The 17074-nt window shown below is 37.1% G+C and overlaps 1 protein-coding gene across 1 annotated transcript in view; it reads right to left on the bottom strand.

The window, feature by feature from the left end:
- Positions 1 to 17074, bottom strand: part of ATP13A4 (ATPase 13A4) — a 203815-nt gene that overhangs the window by 13156 nt on the left and 173585 nt on the right. Inside the window, exon 29 of the mRNA XM_024244544.3 lies at positions 1618 to 1789. Within this exon, the coding sequence (XP_024100312.2) occupies positions 1618 to 1789 (172 nt within the window). The remainder of the gene's footprint in view (positions 1 to 1617; positions 1790 to 17074) is intronic.

Raw genomic sequence — 17074 nt, forward strand, 5'->3', positions numbered from 1 at the left:
GTGAGCCTAGGACACACCACTGCACTCCACCCTGGGCAACAGAGAGAGACTCCATCTCTATAACAGCAACAACAACAACTGTTGCAGGAAGTCAGGGACCTCGAACAGCAGTACTGGCTGGAGCTGTGGCAGAGGAACATAAATTATGAAGATTTCATTTTAATATGGACATATATCAGTTCCCAAAATTAATACTTTTATAATTTCTCACACCTGTCTTTACTGCAATCTCTGAACATAAATTGTAAAGATCTCATGGACATTTATCAGTTCCCAAATAATACTCCTTTAATTTCTTACGCCTGTCTTACTTTAATCTCTTAATCCTGTTATCTTCGTAAGCTGAGAATGTACGTCACCTCAGGACCACTATTATACAAATTGATTGTAAAACATGTGTGTTTGAACAATATGAAATCAGTGCACCTTGAAAAAGAACAGAATAACAGCAATTTTAGGGAACAAGGGAAGACAACCGTAAGGTCTGACTGCCTACAGGGTCGGGCAGAATAGGGCCATATTTTTCTTCTTGCAGAGAGCCTATAAATGGACATGCAAGTAGGGAAGATATCATTGAATTCTTTTCCTAGCAAGGAATATTAATAATTAATATCCCGGGGGGAAGGAATGCATTACTAGGGGGAGGTCTATAAATGGCCGCTCTGGGAGTGTCTGTCTTATGCGGTTGAGATAAGGACTGAAATACAGCCTGATCTCCTGCAATACCCTCAGGCTTATTAGGATGGGGAAAAAACCCCACCCTGGTGAATTTGAGGTCAGACCGTTTCTCTGCTCTTGAACCCTGTTTTCTGTTGCTTAAGATGTTTATCAAGACAATACATGCACAGCTGAACATAGACCCTTATCAGGAGCTTTTGATTTCGCCCTTTGCCTTGTGATCTTTGCTTTGCCCTTTGCCTTGTGATCTTTATTGGCCTCAGAAGCATGTGATCTTTGTGACCTACTCCCTGTTCGTACACCCCCTCCCCTTTTGGAGTCCTTAATAAAAACCTGCTGTTTTTGCAGCTCAGGTGGGCATCACGGTCTTACCGATATGTGATGTCACCCTGGAGGCCCAGCTGCAAAATTCCTCTCTTTGTACTCTTTCTCTTTATTTCTCAGCTGGCAGACACTTAGGGAAATTAGAAAGAACCTATGTTGAAATATTGGGGGCAGGTTCCCCCGATAAACAACAACAACAAATCTCTGATAATTTGTAAGTGAGTTGAATATATAACTTAACTAACAAGGATAGCTTTGAAGGTGAAAAGGAAAGATGTTAATAATTTCACTGGGAAATCACTTAATTTAAACTGGGCTACTTAAACTGGGGCTGCTCAGGCAAACTATAATCCATGGTCACCCTAGATATCAAAGATGGTCATAGATCATTATCATATAAGACAGACAAAGATAAGTGCTAATGAATGAATGATACATTCATTAGCATTAAATCGTGCTACAGAGAAGAAATAATCACTGAAAATTTGCCCAAGGGACTTTAAAAAGCCAAAACCTTTGGCAGAATGAAGACCCATTTGCCTTCCGTCATATTGGCCAGAGGATGTTTGATAGAAATTAGAATATGAGAAGCAGAAGCTGAGACTACACTCATACCTGTGTATCTCCATGGAATACCAAGGCTGCCTCTGAACCAGGATGAAGCCCGCAATATGCATGGCCAGGCTGAGAAGAATGTTGAAAATCACAGAGAGTAGCAGAGGTGGAGAGATCAGCCGTCCTGCAGGTCTGAAAGGCACCAGCTTAGGGTAGGCACCATTCAGATTCACTATAAAATAAATTCAAATTTTATATTTATGAGAGCAGGAAAATGTATTCTTGATCAGAAGAATGCTGTAAGTTCATTGGCCCATACATTTGAGGAAATGGACAAATTGGAGTACATCACAAACTGAGGGAATAAAACAATTAGTGGACTCAAATTCAAGTCATGTAAAGAATTCTTAAAAGAGCAGACAGAGCCACAAGATGTCATTTTTGGCCTAATAAATAGGGAAAAACTATTAAATTACAGAGAAGGGAGGGATGAAATATACTCTCTCATATACTGCTTGTGGGAAAATAAATTGATGCAAACCTTCTGCAGGGCAATTTGGCAATAAATGTGAAGAGACTGAAAAATGTTCATAACTTTTGACATAGTTATCCTACTTTTGGAAATTTATCCTAAGCTAAAAAAGTTAATCAGAGATGTGAAAAAATGTTCATTACAGCACCATTTACAATAACTTATGGTACATCTATACAATGGAACAACATGTAGTCACTAAAAAGCAACGCTTTAAAACACTGAATGACAAATAATAGGTGATATCCAGCAAAATGGTGAAGTAGGCAGCTCCAAGTTCCCACATCTCCACAGAAATATCAAAATACAAGCAGAAACTGTCAGAAATCTGAAAATCTGAACAACAGAAAAGTATACTGCAACCAAGTGAACATTGAGTCAAGAAAAAGACAACTTTAGGATCACAGGAAAGTTTTGTGGCATTTCTACTTGCACTTGATCCACCCCCTGCTCAGCTTAGTGACAATCCTGAAGATAGCCTGTATTCCCAGTGGGAGACCCTGGTCCCTGGTTACAAAAGGAGCATAGCAGGCCTTATTTACAAATTGTTACATATGTCTGTTCCAACCTGTCTGGGAACTACCTGAAGGATTGATGCAGGCACTCATCTCTGTTCCACCTAACACAGAACTCACTCTGGACAGAAAAGCAGTGCACATTGCTTGAAAACATTATTAGGTTAACAAATGCAGTTGCCTAGGGCAAAAAAATTAACAGTTGATACATACAATAACCATCTAAAGCCTGGAAGAAAAGCTAAGGAAATTTCCTTGGAGGAATTAGGGCAGTCTAAAGCATCTGTGTATGCTGGGAAATGTAGAATGCTATGTAAATGCCCAGGGCAAAAGCTATGTGCACCCCAGGGCATAGTACCTGCTCAGTAAAGACCAGAGAAGACCCAAAGCCTTCAGCTTTGAATTATCTCCAGACTCAGTGTAAGCCTGGCAAAGTGTTGAATAAGTACTCCAGCACAGAAATAATCTGTAAGGACTGGAGAAGGTTTTGTTTGTTTGTTTGTTTGTTTGTTTTTTCACTCCTAGAGGTCAAGTAAATCTCTATCAAAACATGAGCTGAACAAAAGCTGAAGGAACACAGACATAAGTGATCTCACATGAAAACTAGTACAGTCTTTCCAAAAAAAGCTTTGGAAAGTCACTAAACAAATGGACCATTATAGCCTTCAACAAAGAGTGAAACAAAAAATTCAAACCCTAAAATAGGAGAAGAATCTAATTTTCAGAGTTAGAGCATTAAAATATTCAACAGAACAAAATAAATGGACAGAATTTGTCCCTGAGGAAGCACAGATATTAGACTTATTAGGTAAAGACTTTAAAACAACTATCTTAAATATGCTGAAATAACTAAGGGAAACCACGGGCAAAGAACTAAAGGAAATTAGGAAAACAATGTATGATCAAAATGAGAATGTCAGTAAAAAGATAAAAATTATAAAAAGGAGTCAAAAGAACTTCTGAAGCTGAAAAGTACTGTAAGTTAAGTGAAAAATTTATTAAGTGGGTTCAACAGCAAACTTGAGCAGGCAGAAGAAAGAATCAGTGAACTTGAAGGTAGGACAGTTGAAAATATCCAACCTGAGGAACAGAAAAAATAATAATAAAGAAAAATGAACAGAGCCTAAGGGGCATGTATAACACAAACAAGCAGACCAACATGTACATTGTGGGAGTATCAGAAGGAGAGAAGAGAAAGAGACAAAAAGAACATTTGAAGATACAATGGAAGAAAACTTCCCAAATTTGATGAAAGGCATAAATCTGCATATCCAAGAAGTACAAGTAATTTCAGCAGGTCAAACCCAATGAGATTCACATCAAGACATCATATTTGAGCTATTAAAAAACAAAACAAAACAAAGACAAAGAATCTTGAAAGCGATGAGGGAGAAGTGACACATCACCTATGAGGGATCTTCAGTAAGATTAGCAGCCAATTTCTCATCAGAAACCATGGAAGCAAGAAGTCAAGGGATAACATTTAAGACGCTGAAAGAAAAAGAAAAAACAATTGACTAAGGATTGTATACCTGGCAAAACTGTCCTTCAAAATCGAGGGAGAAATTAAGACATCCCAGATAAACAAAAGCTGAAAGAGTTTGTTATCAGTAAGCCTACCCTAAAAGAAATGCTAAAGGGCTCAGATTGAAATGAAAGAATACAAGATAGCTACTCAAACACTTATATAGAAATAATGATGTCTAGTAAAGGTAACTATATCAGCTATCAGCAAGTATAAATGCTGATATTTGTGTATTTTTGGTTTGCAGTTTCACTTTATATATCCATGTTATTTAGTACACAATGGAAAAAGATGTAATTTGTAACATCAACAATATAAAAGGGGAGATAACGCTGCAAAGGAGCAGTTGTTTTCATGCTATTAAAGTGAAGGTGTTAATTCAAACTAGACTGTTATAAATTTAGAATGTTTCATGTCATCTCCATAAATACATTTTCTGTAATTTAAAAACCTGCAGCTAACATCATACTCAAGGGTAAAAGACTGAGAACCTTTGTCTTAAGATCAGAACAAGGTAAAAATGTCCTTGTCAGCACTGCTTTCAACAGTGTGCTGGGAGTTCTACCCAGAGACATTAGACAAAAAAGAAATTGGCCAGGCACGGTGGCTCATGCCTGTAATCCCAGCACTTTGGGAGGCCAAGGTGGGCAGATCACGAGGTCAGGAGATCGAGACCATCCTGGCTAACATGGTGAAACCCCATCTCTACTAAAAATACAAAAAATTAGCCAGGCGACGTGGCGGGCACCTGTAGTCCCAGCTACTCGGGAGGCTGAGGCAGGAGAATGGCGTGAACCCCAGGTAGCGGAGCCTGCAGTGAGCCGAGATCATGCCACTGCACTCCAGCCTGGGCAACAGCGAGACTCCATCTCAAAAAAAAAAAAAGAAATTAAAGTCAACTGTATGTCAGCAAGATGGCCAGCTAAAAGCCCTTAGTACTCATCTGTCCCACAAAGACAACCAAAACAACACTATATTTTGATGAAAATAACTAAAGGAGAGTGTCAGAATACATCAAAGGAGTAGCGGAAACCCTGTAGAGCACAGAAAACCAGTATGGCCACATACTGGTTTCTATTATAGTACTCCACATCCCAGGAAATATCTGGCATCCAACACCCCACTCCCTAGCCAGGATCAGCTTAGAACCAAGAGGAAGTCTCCTTGTGGGGAAAAGGTAAGCAAGAGGACCCCAGCATCCCCCATCAACACCCTGGACACCTACAGTCCTCACAGGCACTAAACCAGCTGAGGGAGTTGCCTGAAGTCCACACAGCTGTGCTACCCCAGAGTAGAAGCTAACAGTGTGCCCTTCCCCTGTGGCCTACTGCACTATGTCATCTTGGAACATAAACTACTGCTGGAATGTGTCCTGCTCTGAGGGCAAATGGCATGACCCCCTACCAGCCTTGAGGCTTAACGGCTGCTGGACTACTCCTGCCTGGTGCCCTGCCATCCCTGATCTGCTGCTACATCTTACCCTGTGGGCCAAGTTGCTATGCAGCTATTCCATTTACCCCTCTTAGTCCCACTGCACCATGTCCTCTAGGGACTGAACTGAAGCTACACACTACCTCCAGAGGAAATGAGTGCCTTGGCAGAGCTGCTCCATTTGCCCTTCCCAGTCAACACACCCTGCCCTGCATGGCCTGAGGGGAAGCTGTACATTGCATCCCAGAGAAACTGCCTTGATGAAACTGCTCCATCTACTCCTCTTAGTCACTGCTGCACCCTGCCCTTAGGGACCTGAGTTGAACCTGTGCACTGCCTCTGGTAACACAGTGGAAGAAAAAGAGTACCATGGTAAAGCTGCTCCATATACCCTTCTGAGTCCCTGCTGTGCCCTGCCCCTTGGAGCTTGAGATGATGCCGTGCACTGCCTCCTGAAGAAACAATGCCTTGGCAAAGTGGTCCAACTACCCCTCCCAGTTGCTGCTGCCCCTGCCCCCATGCCTGAGCTGAAGTGTAGTGTCTTGCCTTCTGGGAAAATGGTACTTTGGCTTCCCAGAGTAGTCATGCCTCCCCAGTGCCTGAGTTGAACTAGTGCTCTATCTCCCAGGAAATGGTGTGTTGGCCAAGAGCAGTCATACCTCACTTCCCCTAACCCCTATACTTACCCCCAAGCCTGAGCTAAAGCAGTGCACTGCCTCCCAAGGAATCAATGCTTTGGCTGAGCTGGGCAGTTGTGCATTCCAGGCCTGAGCTGACGTAGTACTCCACAGCCCAGGGAAAAGCACTGGCTGAGCAGAGATATCCCTTCCCCCAACAGGAAAAATAACTCTTGTTCTCTGGTTCCCTAGAGCTTGACTAGCTGGACTACAGTCTGAACTGCTTGAGATACCTCCTTCCCAGGTAAGTGGAGTCATCACTGTGCTGCTCCCTGTCCCCCACCCACTGCCCCTCCATGGCCCAAGTGATAGCTGTGCCATTTTGGGTTCTTTGCTGTTTCTGTACCCCAGCTTCACAGAGTCTGGAATACCACTGTGCCCCATCATCTCAGGGTCCAAGGTCACCACTGGATGGTGCTTCATCTCCCAGGGAACTTCGTTGCCATTATATCCTATTAGCCCTAGTTCCTGAATTGCAGCTGTACCCTGTTCTGTGGTCCCAAACCTCCAGAGCAGTCCTTCTCTCTAAGGAGAAAAATCCTGAACATAGGAGCCTAGCTTCACAGCCTCTCTGAGGTCTTCCTGCTATAACCCAGCACTACTGCAGCTGCTTATAGGTCATGCCAGATCTGACACCGAGAGGGTCCCTCAGTTAAGTCTCCTCATCATCTATAAAATGGCCACTGAGGCACTCAGAGTCATTATTGGCATTGATCTTAGCTGAAAAAGTTGTACAAAGTCTATACTACTGCATCTTCTCAGAATCAGAGTTACCACAATCTTCACAATTAGCATACTGAGACTCATCTGCAAATGAAAGCCACTATGTAAAGTTTGGAAGAGGTGATTGTTCTGCCAGGTGTAAAGACATTGATGCAGAAACAAAAAGGAAATACGAAAGAGCAAGAAAATATGATATCAACAAAGAAACACAATAATTCTCCAGTAACTGACCCCAAAGAAAAGGAAAGTTATGAATTTCCTGAAAAGGAATTTATAATGATCTTAAGGAAACTCAGTGAGATACAAAAGAATACAGACAGACAATTCAGCAAAATTAGGAAAAGAGTTTAAAGAATTTAAATGAGAAACTTAACAAAGAGATAAATATCATTTAAAAAGAACCAAACAGAAACTTTGGAGCTGAAGAATTTAATGAATGAAATAAAAAAAAAAATAGAGAGTTTTAATAGCAGACTAGAGCAAGCAGAAGGAAGAATCTCTGAATTTGGAGCTAGGTCTTTTGAAATTACCCAGTCAGAGGAAGCAAAGAAAAAATGAACATAAAAGAACAAACACAACCCATAGGACTTATGAAACACCATGAAATGATCAAACATTAGCATTATGGGATTTCCAGATGGAGAAGAGACAAAGATAGAAACAAAACATTTTATTTAATACGTTAAGTGCTGAAAACCTTCTAAGTCCTACAAGAGATATGAAAATCCAGATATATGAATTTCAAAGGTCCCCAAAAGAATTCAACCCAAAGAGATTCTCACCATGGCACATTATAATAAATTGTCAAAATAAAGGACAAAGATAGAATTTTAAAAGCAGCAAGAGAAAAGTGCCAAATCACAAATAAGGAAATCCCCATTAGACTATCAACAGATTTCTCAGCAAAACCCCTGCAGGACAGGAGAGAGTGAGATGATATATTCAAGGTGCTGAAAGCAAATAAAAACTGGCAGCTGAAAATACTAAACAAGTAAAGCTGTCCTTCAGAAGTGAAGGAGAAATAAAGTCCTAGACAAGCAAAAGTTGAGAGAATTCATCACCACTAGATTTTCCTAACAAGAAATGCTTGAGAGTTTTTCAAGTAGAAATGGAAGGACACTACTAATATAAAAACATATGAAAGTATAAAATTCACTGATGAAAGTAAATATATAGTGAAATCCAGAATATCCCAATACTGTTATGGTGCTCTATAAATCATATATATCTCTAGTATGAAGTCTAAAAGCCAAAACAGTCAAATATAATAGTAACTACAACACATTGTTAAGAAGTACATAAAATAAAAAGATGTAAATTGTGACACTAAAATATAAATTGGGGGAAGGATGAAAGTCTAGAGATTTGTAGGTGACTGAGGTTAGTTGTTTTCAGTGTAAAACAGTCCATTATAATTATAAGATATTTTATGTAGCTTCATGGTAACTACAAAGCAAAAAGCTATAGCAAATACACAAACAATAAAGAGAAAGTAATCAAAAGTCAGCATTGGAGAAAATCACCAAATCAAAGAGATAAAAAGAAAAAAAGAAAGGAACAAAAGAACTACAAAACAGCCATAAAATAACAAAGTGGCAATAGTAAGTCCTTAACTATCAATAATTACTTTGAATGTAAATGGATTTTTAAATTCTCCAATCAAAAGACATAGAGTACCTGAATAGATTTTTTTTTTGAAAAAAAATCATCTTATTTATTCATTCACTGTTTTCTTTTTTTTTATTATTATTATACTTTAAGTTTTAGGGTACAAGTGCACAATGTGCAGGTTAGTTACATATGTATACATGTGCCATGCTGGTGTACTGCACCCATTAACTTGTCATTTAGCATTAGGTATATCTCCTAATGCTATCCCTCCCCGCTCCCCCAACCCCACAACAGTCCCCAGAGTGTGATGTTCCCCTTCCTGTGTCCATGTGTTCTCATTGTTCAATTCCCATCTATGAGTGAGAACATGCGGTGTTTGGTTTTTTGTCCTTGCGATAGTTTACTGAGAATGATGGTTTCCAATTTCATCCATGTCCCTACAAAGGACATGAACTCATCATTTTTTATGGCTGCATAGTATTCCATGGTATATATGTGCCACATTTTCTTAATCCAGTCTATCATTGTTGGACATTTGGGTTGGTTCCAAGTCTTTGCTATTGTGAAAAGTGCCGCAATAAACATACCTGTCCATGTGTCTTTATAGCAGCATGATTTATAGTCCTCTGGGTATATACCCAGTAATGGGATGGCTGGGTCAAATGGTATTTCTAGTTCTAGATCCCTGAGGAATAGCCACACTGACTTCCACAATGGTTGAACTAGTTTACAGTACCACCAACAGTGTAAAAGTGTTCCTATTTCTCCACATCCTCTCCAGCACCTGTTATTTCCTGACTTTTTAATGATTGCCATTCTAACTGGTGTGAGATGGTATCTCATTGTGGTTTTGATTTGCATTTCTCTGATGGCCAGTGATGATGAGCATTTTTTCATGTGTCTTTTGGCAGCATAAATGTCTTCTTTTGAGAAGTGTCTGTTCATATCCTTTGCCCACTTTTTGATGGGGTTGTTTGTTTTTTTCTTGTAAATTTGTTTGAGTTCTTTGTAGATTCTGGATATTAGCCTTTTGTCAGATGAGCAGGTTGTGAAAATTTTCTCCCATTTTGTAGGTTGCCTGTTCACTCTGATGGTAGTTTCCTTGGCTGTGTAGAAGCTCTTTAGTTTAATTAGATCCCATTTGTCAATTTTGGCTTTTGTTGCCATTGCTTTTGGTGTTTTAGACCTGAAGTCCTTGCCCATGCCTATGTCCTGAATAGTATTGCCTAGGTTTTCTTCTAGGGTTTTTATGGTTTTAGGTCTAACGTTTAAGTCTTTAATCCGTCTTGAATTAATTTTTGTATAAGGTGTAAGGAAGGGATCCAGTTTCAGCTTTCTACCTATGGCTAGCCAGTTTTCCCAGCACCATTTATTAAATAGGGAATCCTTTCCCCATTGATTGTTTTTCTCATGTTTGTCAAAGATCAGATAGTTGTAGATATGTGGCGTTATTTCTGAGGGCTCTGTTCTGTTCCATTGATCTATGTCTCTGTTTTGGTACCAGCACCATGCTGTTTTGGTTACTGTAGCCTTGTAGTATAGTTTGAAGTCAGGTAGCGTGATGCCTTCAGCTTTGTTCTTTTGGCTTAGGATTGACTTGGTGATGCGGGCTCTTTTTTGGTTCCATATGAACTTTAAAGTAGTTTTTTCCAGTTCTGTGAAGAAAGTCATTGGTAGCTTGATGGGGATGGCATTGAATCTATAAATTACCTTGGGTAGTGTGGCCATTTTCACAATATTGATTCTTCCTACCCATGAGCATGGAATGTTCTTCCATTTGTTTGTATCCTCTTTTATTTCATTGAGCAGTGGTTTGTAGTTCTCCTTGAAGAGGTCCTTCACGTCCCTTGTAAGTTGGATTCCTAAGTATTTTATTCTCTTTGAAGCAATTGTGAATGGGAGTTCACTCATGATTTGGCTCTCTGTTTGTCTGTTATTGGTGTATAAGAATGCTTGTGATTTTTGTACATTGATTTTGTATCCTGAGACTTTGCTGAAGTTGCTTATCAGCTTAAGGAGATTTTGGGCTGAGACAGTGGGGTTTTCTAGATATACAATCATGTCCTCTGCAAACAGGGACAATTTGACTTCCTCTTTTCCTAATTGAATACCCTTTATGTCCTTCTCCTGCCTAATTGCCCTGGCCAGAACTTCCAACACTACATTGAATATGAGTGGTGAGAGAGGGCATCCCTGTCTTGTGCCAGTTTTCAAAGGGAATGCTTCCAGTTTTTGCCCATTCAGTATGACATTGCCTGTGGGTTTGTCATAGATAGCTCTTATTATTTTGAGATACATCCCATCAATACCTAATTTATTGAGAGTTTTTAGCATGAAGCGTTGTTGAATTTTGTCAAAGGCCTTTTCTGCATCTATTGAGATAATCATGTGGTTTTTGTCTTTGGTTCTGTTTATGTGCTGGATTACATTTATTGATTTACATATATTGAACCAGCCTTGCATCCCAGGGATGAAGCCCACTTGATCATAGTGGATAAGCTTTTTGATGTGCTGCTGGATTCAGTTTGCCAGTATTTTATTGAGGATTTTTGCATCAATGTTCATCAAGGATATTGGTCTAAAATTCTCTTTTTTGGTTGTGTCTCTGCCTGGCTTTGGTATCAGGATGATGCTGGCCTCATAAAATGAGTTAGGGAGGATTCCCTCTTTTTCTATTGATTAGAATAGTTTCAGAAGGAATGGTACCAGTTCCTCCTTGTACCTCTGGTAGAATTCGGCTGTGAATCTATCTGGTCCTGGACTCTTTTTGGTTGATAAGCTATTGATTATTGCCACAATTTCAGATCCTGTTATTGGTCTATTCAGAGATACAACTTCTTCCTGGTTTAGTCTTGGGAGAGTGTATATGTCGAGGAATTTATCCATTTCTTCTAGATTTTCTAGTTTATTTGCGAGTAGCTGAATAGATTTAAAAAAACAAGACTCAACTATGTAATGCCTATAAAAGACTCACCTTATCCTTAAGGACACAAATAAGCTGAAAATAAAGAGATAGAGGAAGATATTCTATGCAAATGGTAATCAAAAGAGAGCAAGATTGGCTATACCTAATGTCAGATAAACCAGACTTCAAGTCAAAAACTGTCACAAGAGACAATGCACCCAACATTGAAGCACATAAATATATAAAGCAAATGTTAATGAACACAAAAGGAGAAATAGCAAGACAATAATAGCAAGGGACTTCAATAACCCACTTTCAACAAGAGACAGATCAACTAGACATAAAATTGACAAGAAAATATGGGAACTGAACTACATTAGACAAAATAGACTTACCAGATGTATACAAAACTTTCTATTCAATAACAGAAGAATACACATTATTTTCTAAAGCGCATGGAACATTCTCCAGTTTAGATCATATGGTAGGTCACAAAACAAGTACTAAAACATTTTTTTAAAAATCAATTATCATATCAAGTATTGTTTCCAACCACAATAATATGAAACTATAAATCAATGACAGGAGGACCTTCAGAAACTATACAAATATATGGTAATTAAACAAGGTGCTACTGAACAACCAATGAGTCAATGAAGAAATTAGAAGAGAAGTTAAAAAATTTTTAGAGAAAAATGAAAATTGAAACAAACACAGCAAAACCTTTGGGATATAGCAAAAGCAGTACTCAAAGGAAAGTTTACAGCAATAAATGCCTACATGAATAAAGAAGAAATAACAAACAACAACCTAATGTTGAACCTCAAGGAAGTAAAAGAACAACAACAAACTAAACCCAATATTAGTAGAAAGAAAGAAAGAATAAAGATAAAGCAGAAACAAATGAAATCGACCTGAAAGCAATACAAAAGATAGGCAAAACAGAGTTGGTTTTCTGAGGAGATAAGCAAAATCAACAAACCATAGCGAGACTAAGAAAAAAAGAGAGAAGACTAAAATAAATAAAATCAGAGGTAAAGGATACATCACAACTAATAACACAGAAATACAAAGTATCATAAGAGACTATTATGAACAACTGTATGCCAACAAATTAGAAAATCCAGAATAAATGGATAAATTCCTGGACACATACAACCTACCAAGAATGAATCATGAAGAAACAGAAAACATGAACAGACCAATAATTAGTAACAGGATTGAATCAGTAATAAAACTTTTCCAATCAAAAAACGTTCAGTGCCTGATGGCTTCTCCACTAAATTCTACCAAACATTTAAAGAATAACTAATATCGATTCTATTCAAACTATCCCTAAACATTGTAAGGGAGCAAATACTTCCAAATTCATTCTATGAGTCCCCCACTACAAGGACACAATAAAAAAGGACCAATATTTCTAGTAAATGTAGATGTAAAAAAAAAATCCTCAGCAAAATACTAGCAAACTGATTTTAACAACACATTAAAAAGGTAATTCACCATGATCAAGTGGGATTCACCCCAAGATGCAAGGACGGTTCAACATATTCAAATCAATAAACATGATACATTACATCAATAGGATGAAGGACAAAAACCATATAATCATTTCAATAGATTCAGAAAAAGCATTTAACAATATTCAAAATTCCCTTCTGCTAAAAACTCTGAACAAATTAAGCATAGAAGAAATGCACCTCAATGCAATAAAGGCCATGTATGACAAATCCACAACTAACATCATACTAACGGGGAAAAGTTAAAAGCTTTTCCTTTAAAATCTGGAACAAGAAAAGGATGCCCACTTTTGCCACTTCTATTCAACATAGTACTGGAAGTCCTAGCCAGAGCAACTAGGCAAGAGAAAAAAAAAAGAGACATTCAAATTGGGAAGGAGAAAGTAAAATTGTCCCTGTTTGGTGGTGGCATGCTCTTATACATAGATAACCCTAAAGACTCCACCAGAAAACTAATAGAATTAATAAATAAATTCAGTAAATTTTTAGAACCCAAAATCAACATAGAAAAATCAGTAGCTTTTATATAGGCTAATAGTGAATTATCTATAAAAGAAATAAAGAAGACAATGCCACTTTCAATAGCTACACCACAAAAAGTAAGATGCCTAGAAATAAATTTAACCAAGGAGGTGAAAAATCTCTATACTGGAAACTGTAAAACACTGGTGAAAAAAAATGGAAGCTAACACACATACATGAAAATATATCCCATGTTAATTGATTGGAAGAATTAATATTGTGGAAATATCCCTGCTACCTAAAACAATCTATAGATTCAATCCAATCTCTATCAAAACACCAAAGAAATTTTTCACAGAAATAGAAAAAAAATCCTAAAATGTATAGGGACCACAAAAGACCTTGAATAACCAAAGCACTCTTCAGCAAAAAGAATAATGCCAGAGGCCTCACGTATCCTTGACTTTAAAATATACTACAAAACTACAGTAACTAAAACAGCTTGGTATTGGTATAAAATAGACACATAGACCAATGGGACAGAATAGAGATTCCAGAAATAAATAAAAACATATACAGTCAATTGATTTTCACAAAGGTGCAAAGAACACACATTAGGGAAAGCACTGTCTCCTCAATGAATGGTGCTGAGAAAATTGGTTATCGATGCAGAAGAATGAACTAGACCCCTATCTCTCACCAAATAAGAAAATTAAATCGAAGTGGATTGAAAACTTAAATGTAAAACTCGAAACTATAAAACTACTAAACAAAAACATATGAAAAATGCTTCATGGTTTTGATTTGGGCAAGAATTTTTTTGCTAAAACCCTAAAAGCATAGGCAACAAAAGCAAAAATAGACAAATGGGGATTACATAAAACTAAAAAGATTCTGCACAACAAAGGAAACAGTTAACAGATTGAAGAGACAACCTACATAATGGAAGAAAGTATTTCTAAACTATGCAGTATAATATAATAGCCCCTGACAACGGGTGAATATCCAGATTATATCAGGAACTCAAAAAAAACTCAATAGCAAAAATAATAATAAAATAATTCAATTAAAAAATGGACAAAATACCTAACTAGACATTTCTCCAAAAAAACCATGGAAATAAGTACACCATATGCCAACAGATATATGAAAAAATGTTCAACATCATTAATATCAGGGAAATGTAAATCAAAACCACAGTGAGATATAATCTCACTCAAGTTAGAACAGCTATTATCAAAAAGACAAAAAATAATAAATATTAGTGAGAATGTAAAGAAAAGAGAACCCTCACATACTGTTTGTCGAAATGTAAATTAATACAGCCATTAAAGAAAATAGCATGGAGGTTCCCTTAAAAATTAAAAATAGAACCACCATATGATCTTGCAATCCCACTGCTGGGTATATATCCAAAGAAAATAACATCAGTATGTCAAAGAAAAATCTGCACTCCCGTGCTTATTGCAGCCCTATTCATAATAGCCAAAACATGGAATTGCCCTAAGGGTATATCAACAGGTGAATGAATAAAGAACATGTGGTATACAGGATGGAATACTATTCAGCCTTAAAAAAAGAAGGAAATCTTGTTGATTGCAACAACATGAATGAAGCTTGAGGACATTGTGCTAAGTGAAAGAAGCCAGACACAGAAGGACAAATTCCACATGACTTCACTCATTTGTAGAATCAAAAAAGTTGATCTCACAGAAGTGGAGAATAGTGGTTTCTTAAGGCTGGAAAGAATAGAGATAGAGAGGAGAAGGGGATGAAGAGAAGGTTGCCAGTATGTACAAAGTTATAGTTCAATAGGAGGAATAAGTTCTATTGTTTCCTTGCACAGTAGGATGATTATCATTAACAATAGCACACTTTATATTTCAAAATTGCTAAAAAAGAGAATTCTGAATGTTCTCACTACAAAAAACGATACATGTGCAAAGTGATAAATATGCTAATTACCATGATTTTATTATTACACAACGTATACATGTATTGAAACATCACATTGTACCTCATAAATATGTACAAATATGTGTTAATTAAAGATAAGTTGTAACTTTTAAAAAGAAAAAGGAAATAAAATCATCCAATTGGAAGAAAGAAGTAAAACCATCTCTATGCACTGATGAGAAGAGCCTACATACTGAAAATCTTAAGAAACTCACAAGAAAGCTGATAAAATTAATAATTGAATACAGCAATGTTTCAGGGCATAAGATCAATACAAAAACAATCATTGTGTTTCTATACACCAGCAGTGAACAATTCAAAAATAAAAAATTCTATTTCCAAAAAATGAAATACCTAGAGATAAACTTAACCAAGAAAGAGAAAGGCTTCCACACTGAAAACTACAAAACTTTGTTGAAAGAAATTAAAGATGACATAAATAAATGGAAAAACCCATTAAAATCTCATGTTAATGGATTGGAAGACTCAATATTATTAAGATGTCTGTACTATCCAAAGTGATCTACAGATTTGATGCAATATCTATCAAAATTTAAATAGCTATTTTTAGAGAAATGGAGTCAGTCCTCAAATTTACATGACATTATAAGGGTCCCTAAATCGTTTCTAAAAATCTTGAAAAGAAAAATAGCATTGAAGGACTCACACTTCCCAAATCCAAACTCAGTAACCAAACCAGCTTGGTGCTAACATGAGGAAATACATGTAGACCAATGGAATAGAATTGAGGGTTCAGCAATAAGCCCATACGTCTATGGCCAGTTGATTTCAAAATGCCATTTTAATACCATTTAATGAAGGAAAGAATAGTCTCTTCAACAAGCTGGGACAACCAGATTTCCACATACAAAGCAAGGAAGTTGGACCTCTACTTCATACTACATGTAAAAAATTAACACAAAAAATGGATCAATGACCTAAATGTAAGAGTTAACAACATAAAATACTTAGAAGAAACTTAGGGAGAAATATTCATAACCTTGAATTTGGCATTGAATTCTTAGATATAACAACAAATACACGAACAAACAAATACATAAATAAATAAATAGGACTCCATTAAAATAAAAAACTTGGACATTATTTAAAAAGTGAAAAGATAGCATATAGGAGAAAATATTTGTGATTTTATGTCTCATAAGAGTTTAATCTCCACAATATATGAAGAACTGCTAGAACTCAAAGTGCAAAAATCACAAGCATTCTTATATACCAATAACAGACAAACAGCCAAATCATGAGTAAACTCCCATTCACAATTGCTTCAAAGAGAATAAAATACCTAGGAATCCAACTTACAAGGGATGTGAAGGATCTCTTCAAGAAGAACTACAAACCACTGCTCAATGAAATAAAAGAGGACACAAACAAATGGAAAACATTCCATGCTCATGGATAGGAAGAATCAATATCGTGAAAATGGCCATACTGCCCAAGGTAATTTATAGATTTAATGCCAACTCCATCAAGCTACCAATGACTTTCTTTACAGAATTGGAAGAAACTACTTTAAAGTTCATATGGAACCAAAAAAGAGCTCGCATTGCCAAGACAATCTTAAGCCAAAAGAACAAAGCTGGAGGCATCACACTATCTGACTTCAAACTATACTACAAAGCTACAGTCACCAAAACAGCAT

The sequence above is a fragment of the Pongo abelii genome, chromosome 2, assembly GCF_028885655.2.
Source record: "Pongo abelii isolate AG06213 chromosome 2, NHGRI_mPonAbe1-v2.0_pri, whole genome shotgun sequence".
Classification (NCBI taxonomy): domain Eukaryota; kingdom Metazoa; phylum Chordata; class Mammalia; order Primates; family Hominidae; genus Pongo; species Pongo abelii.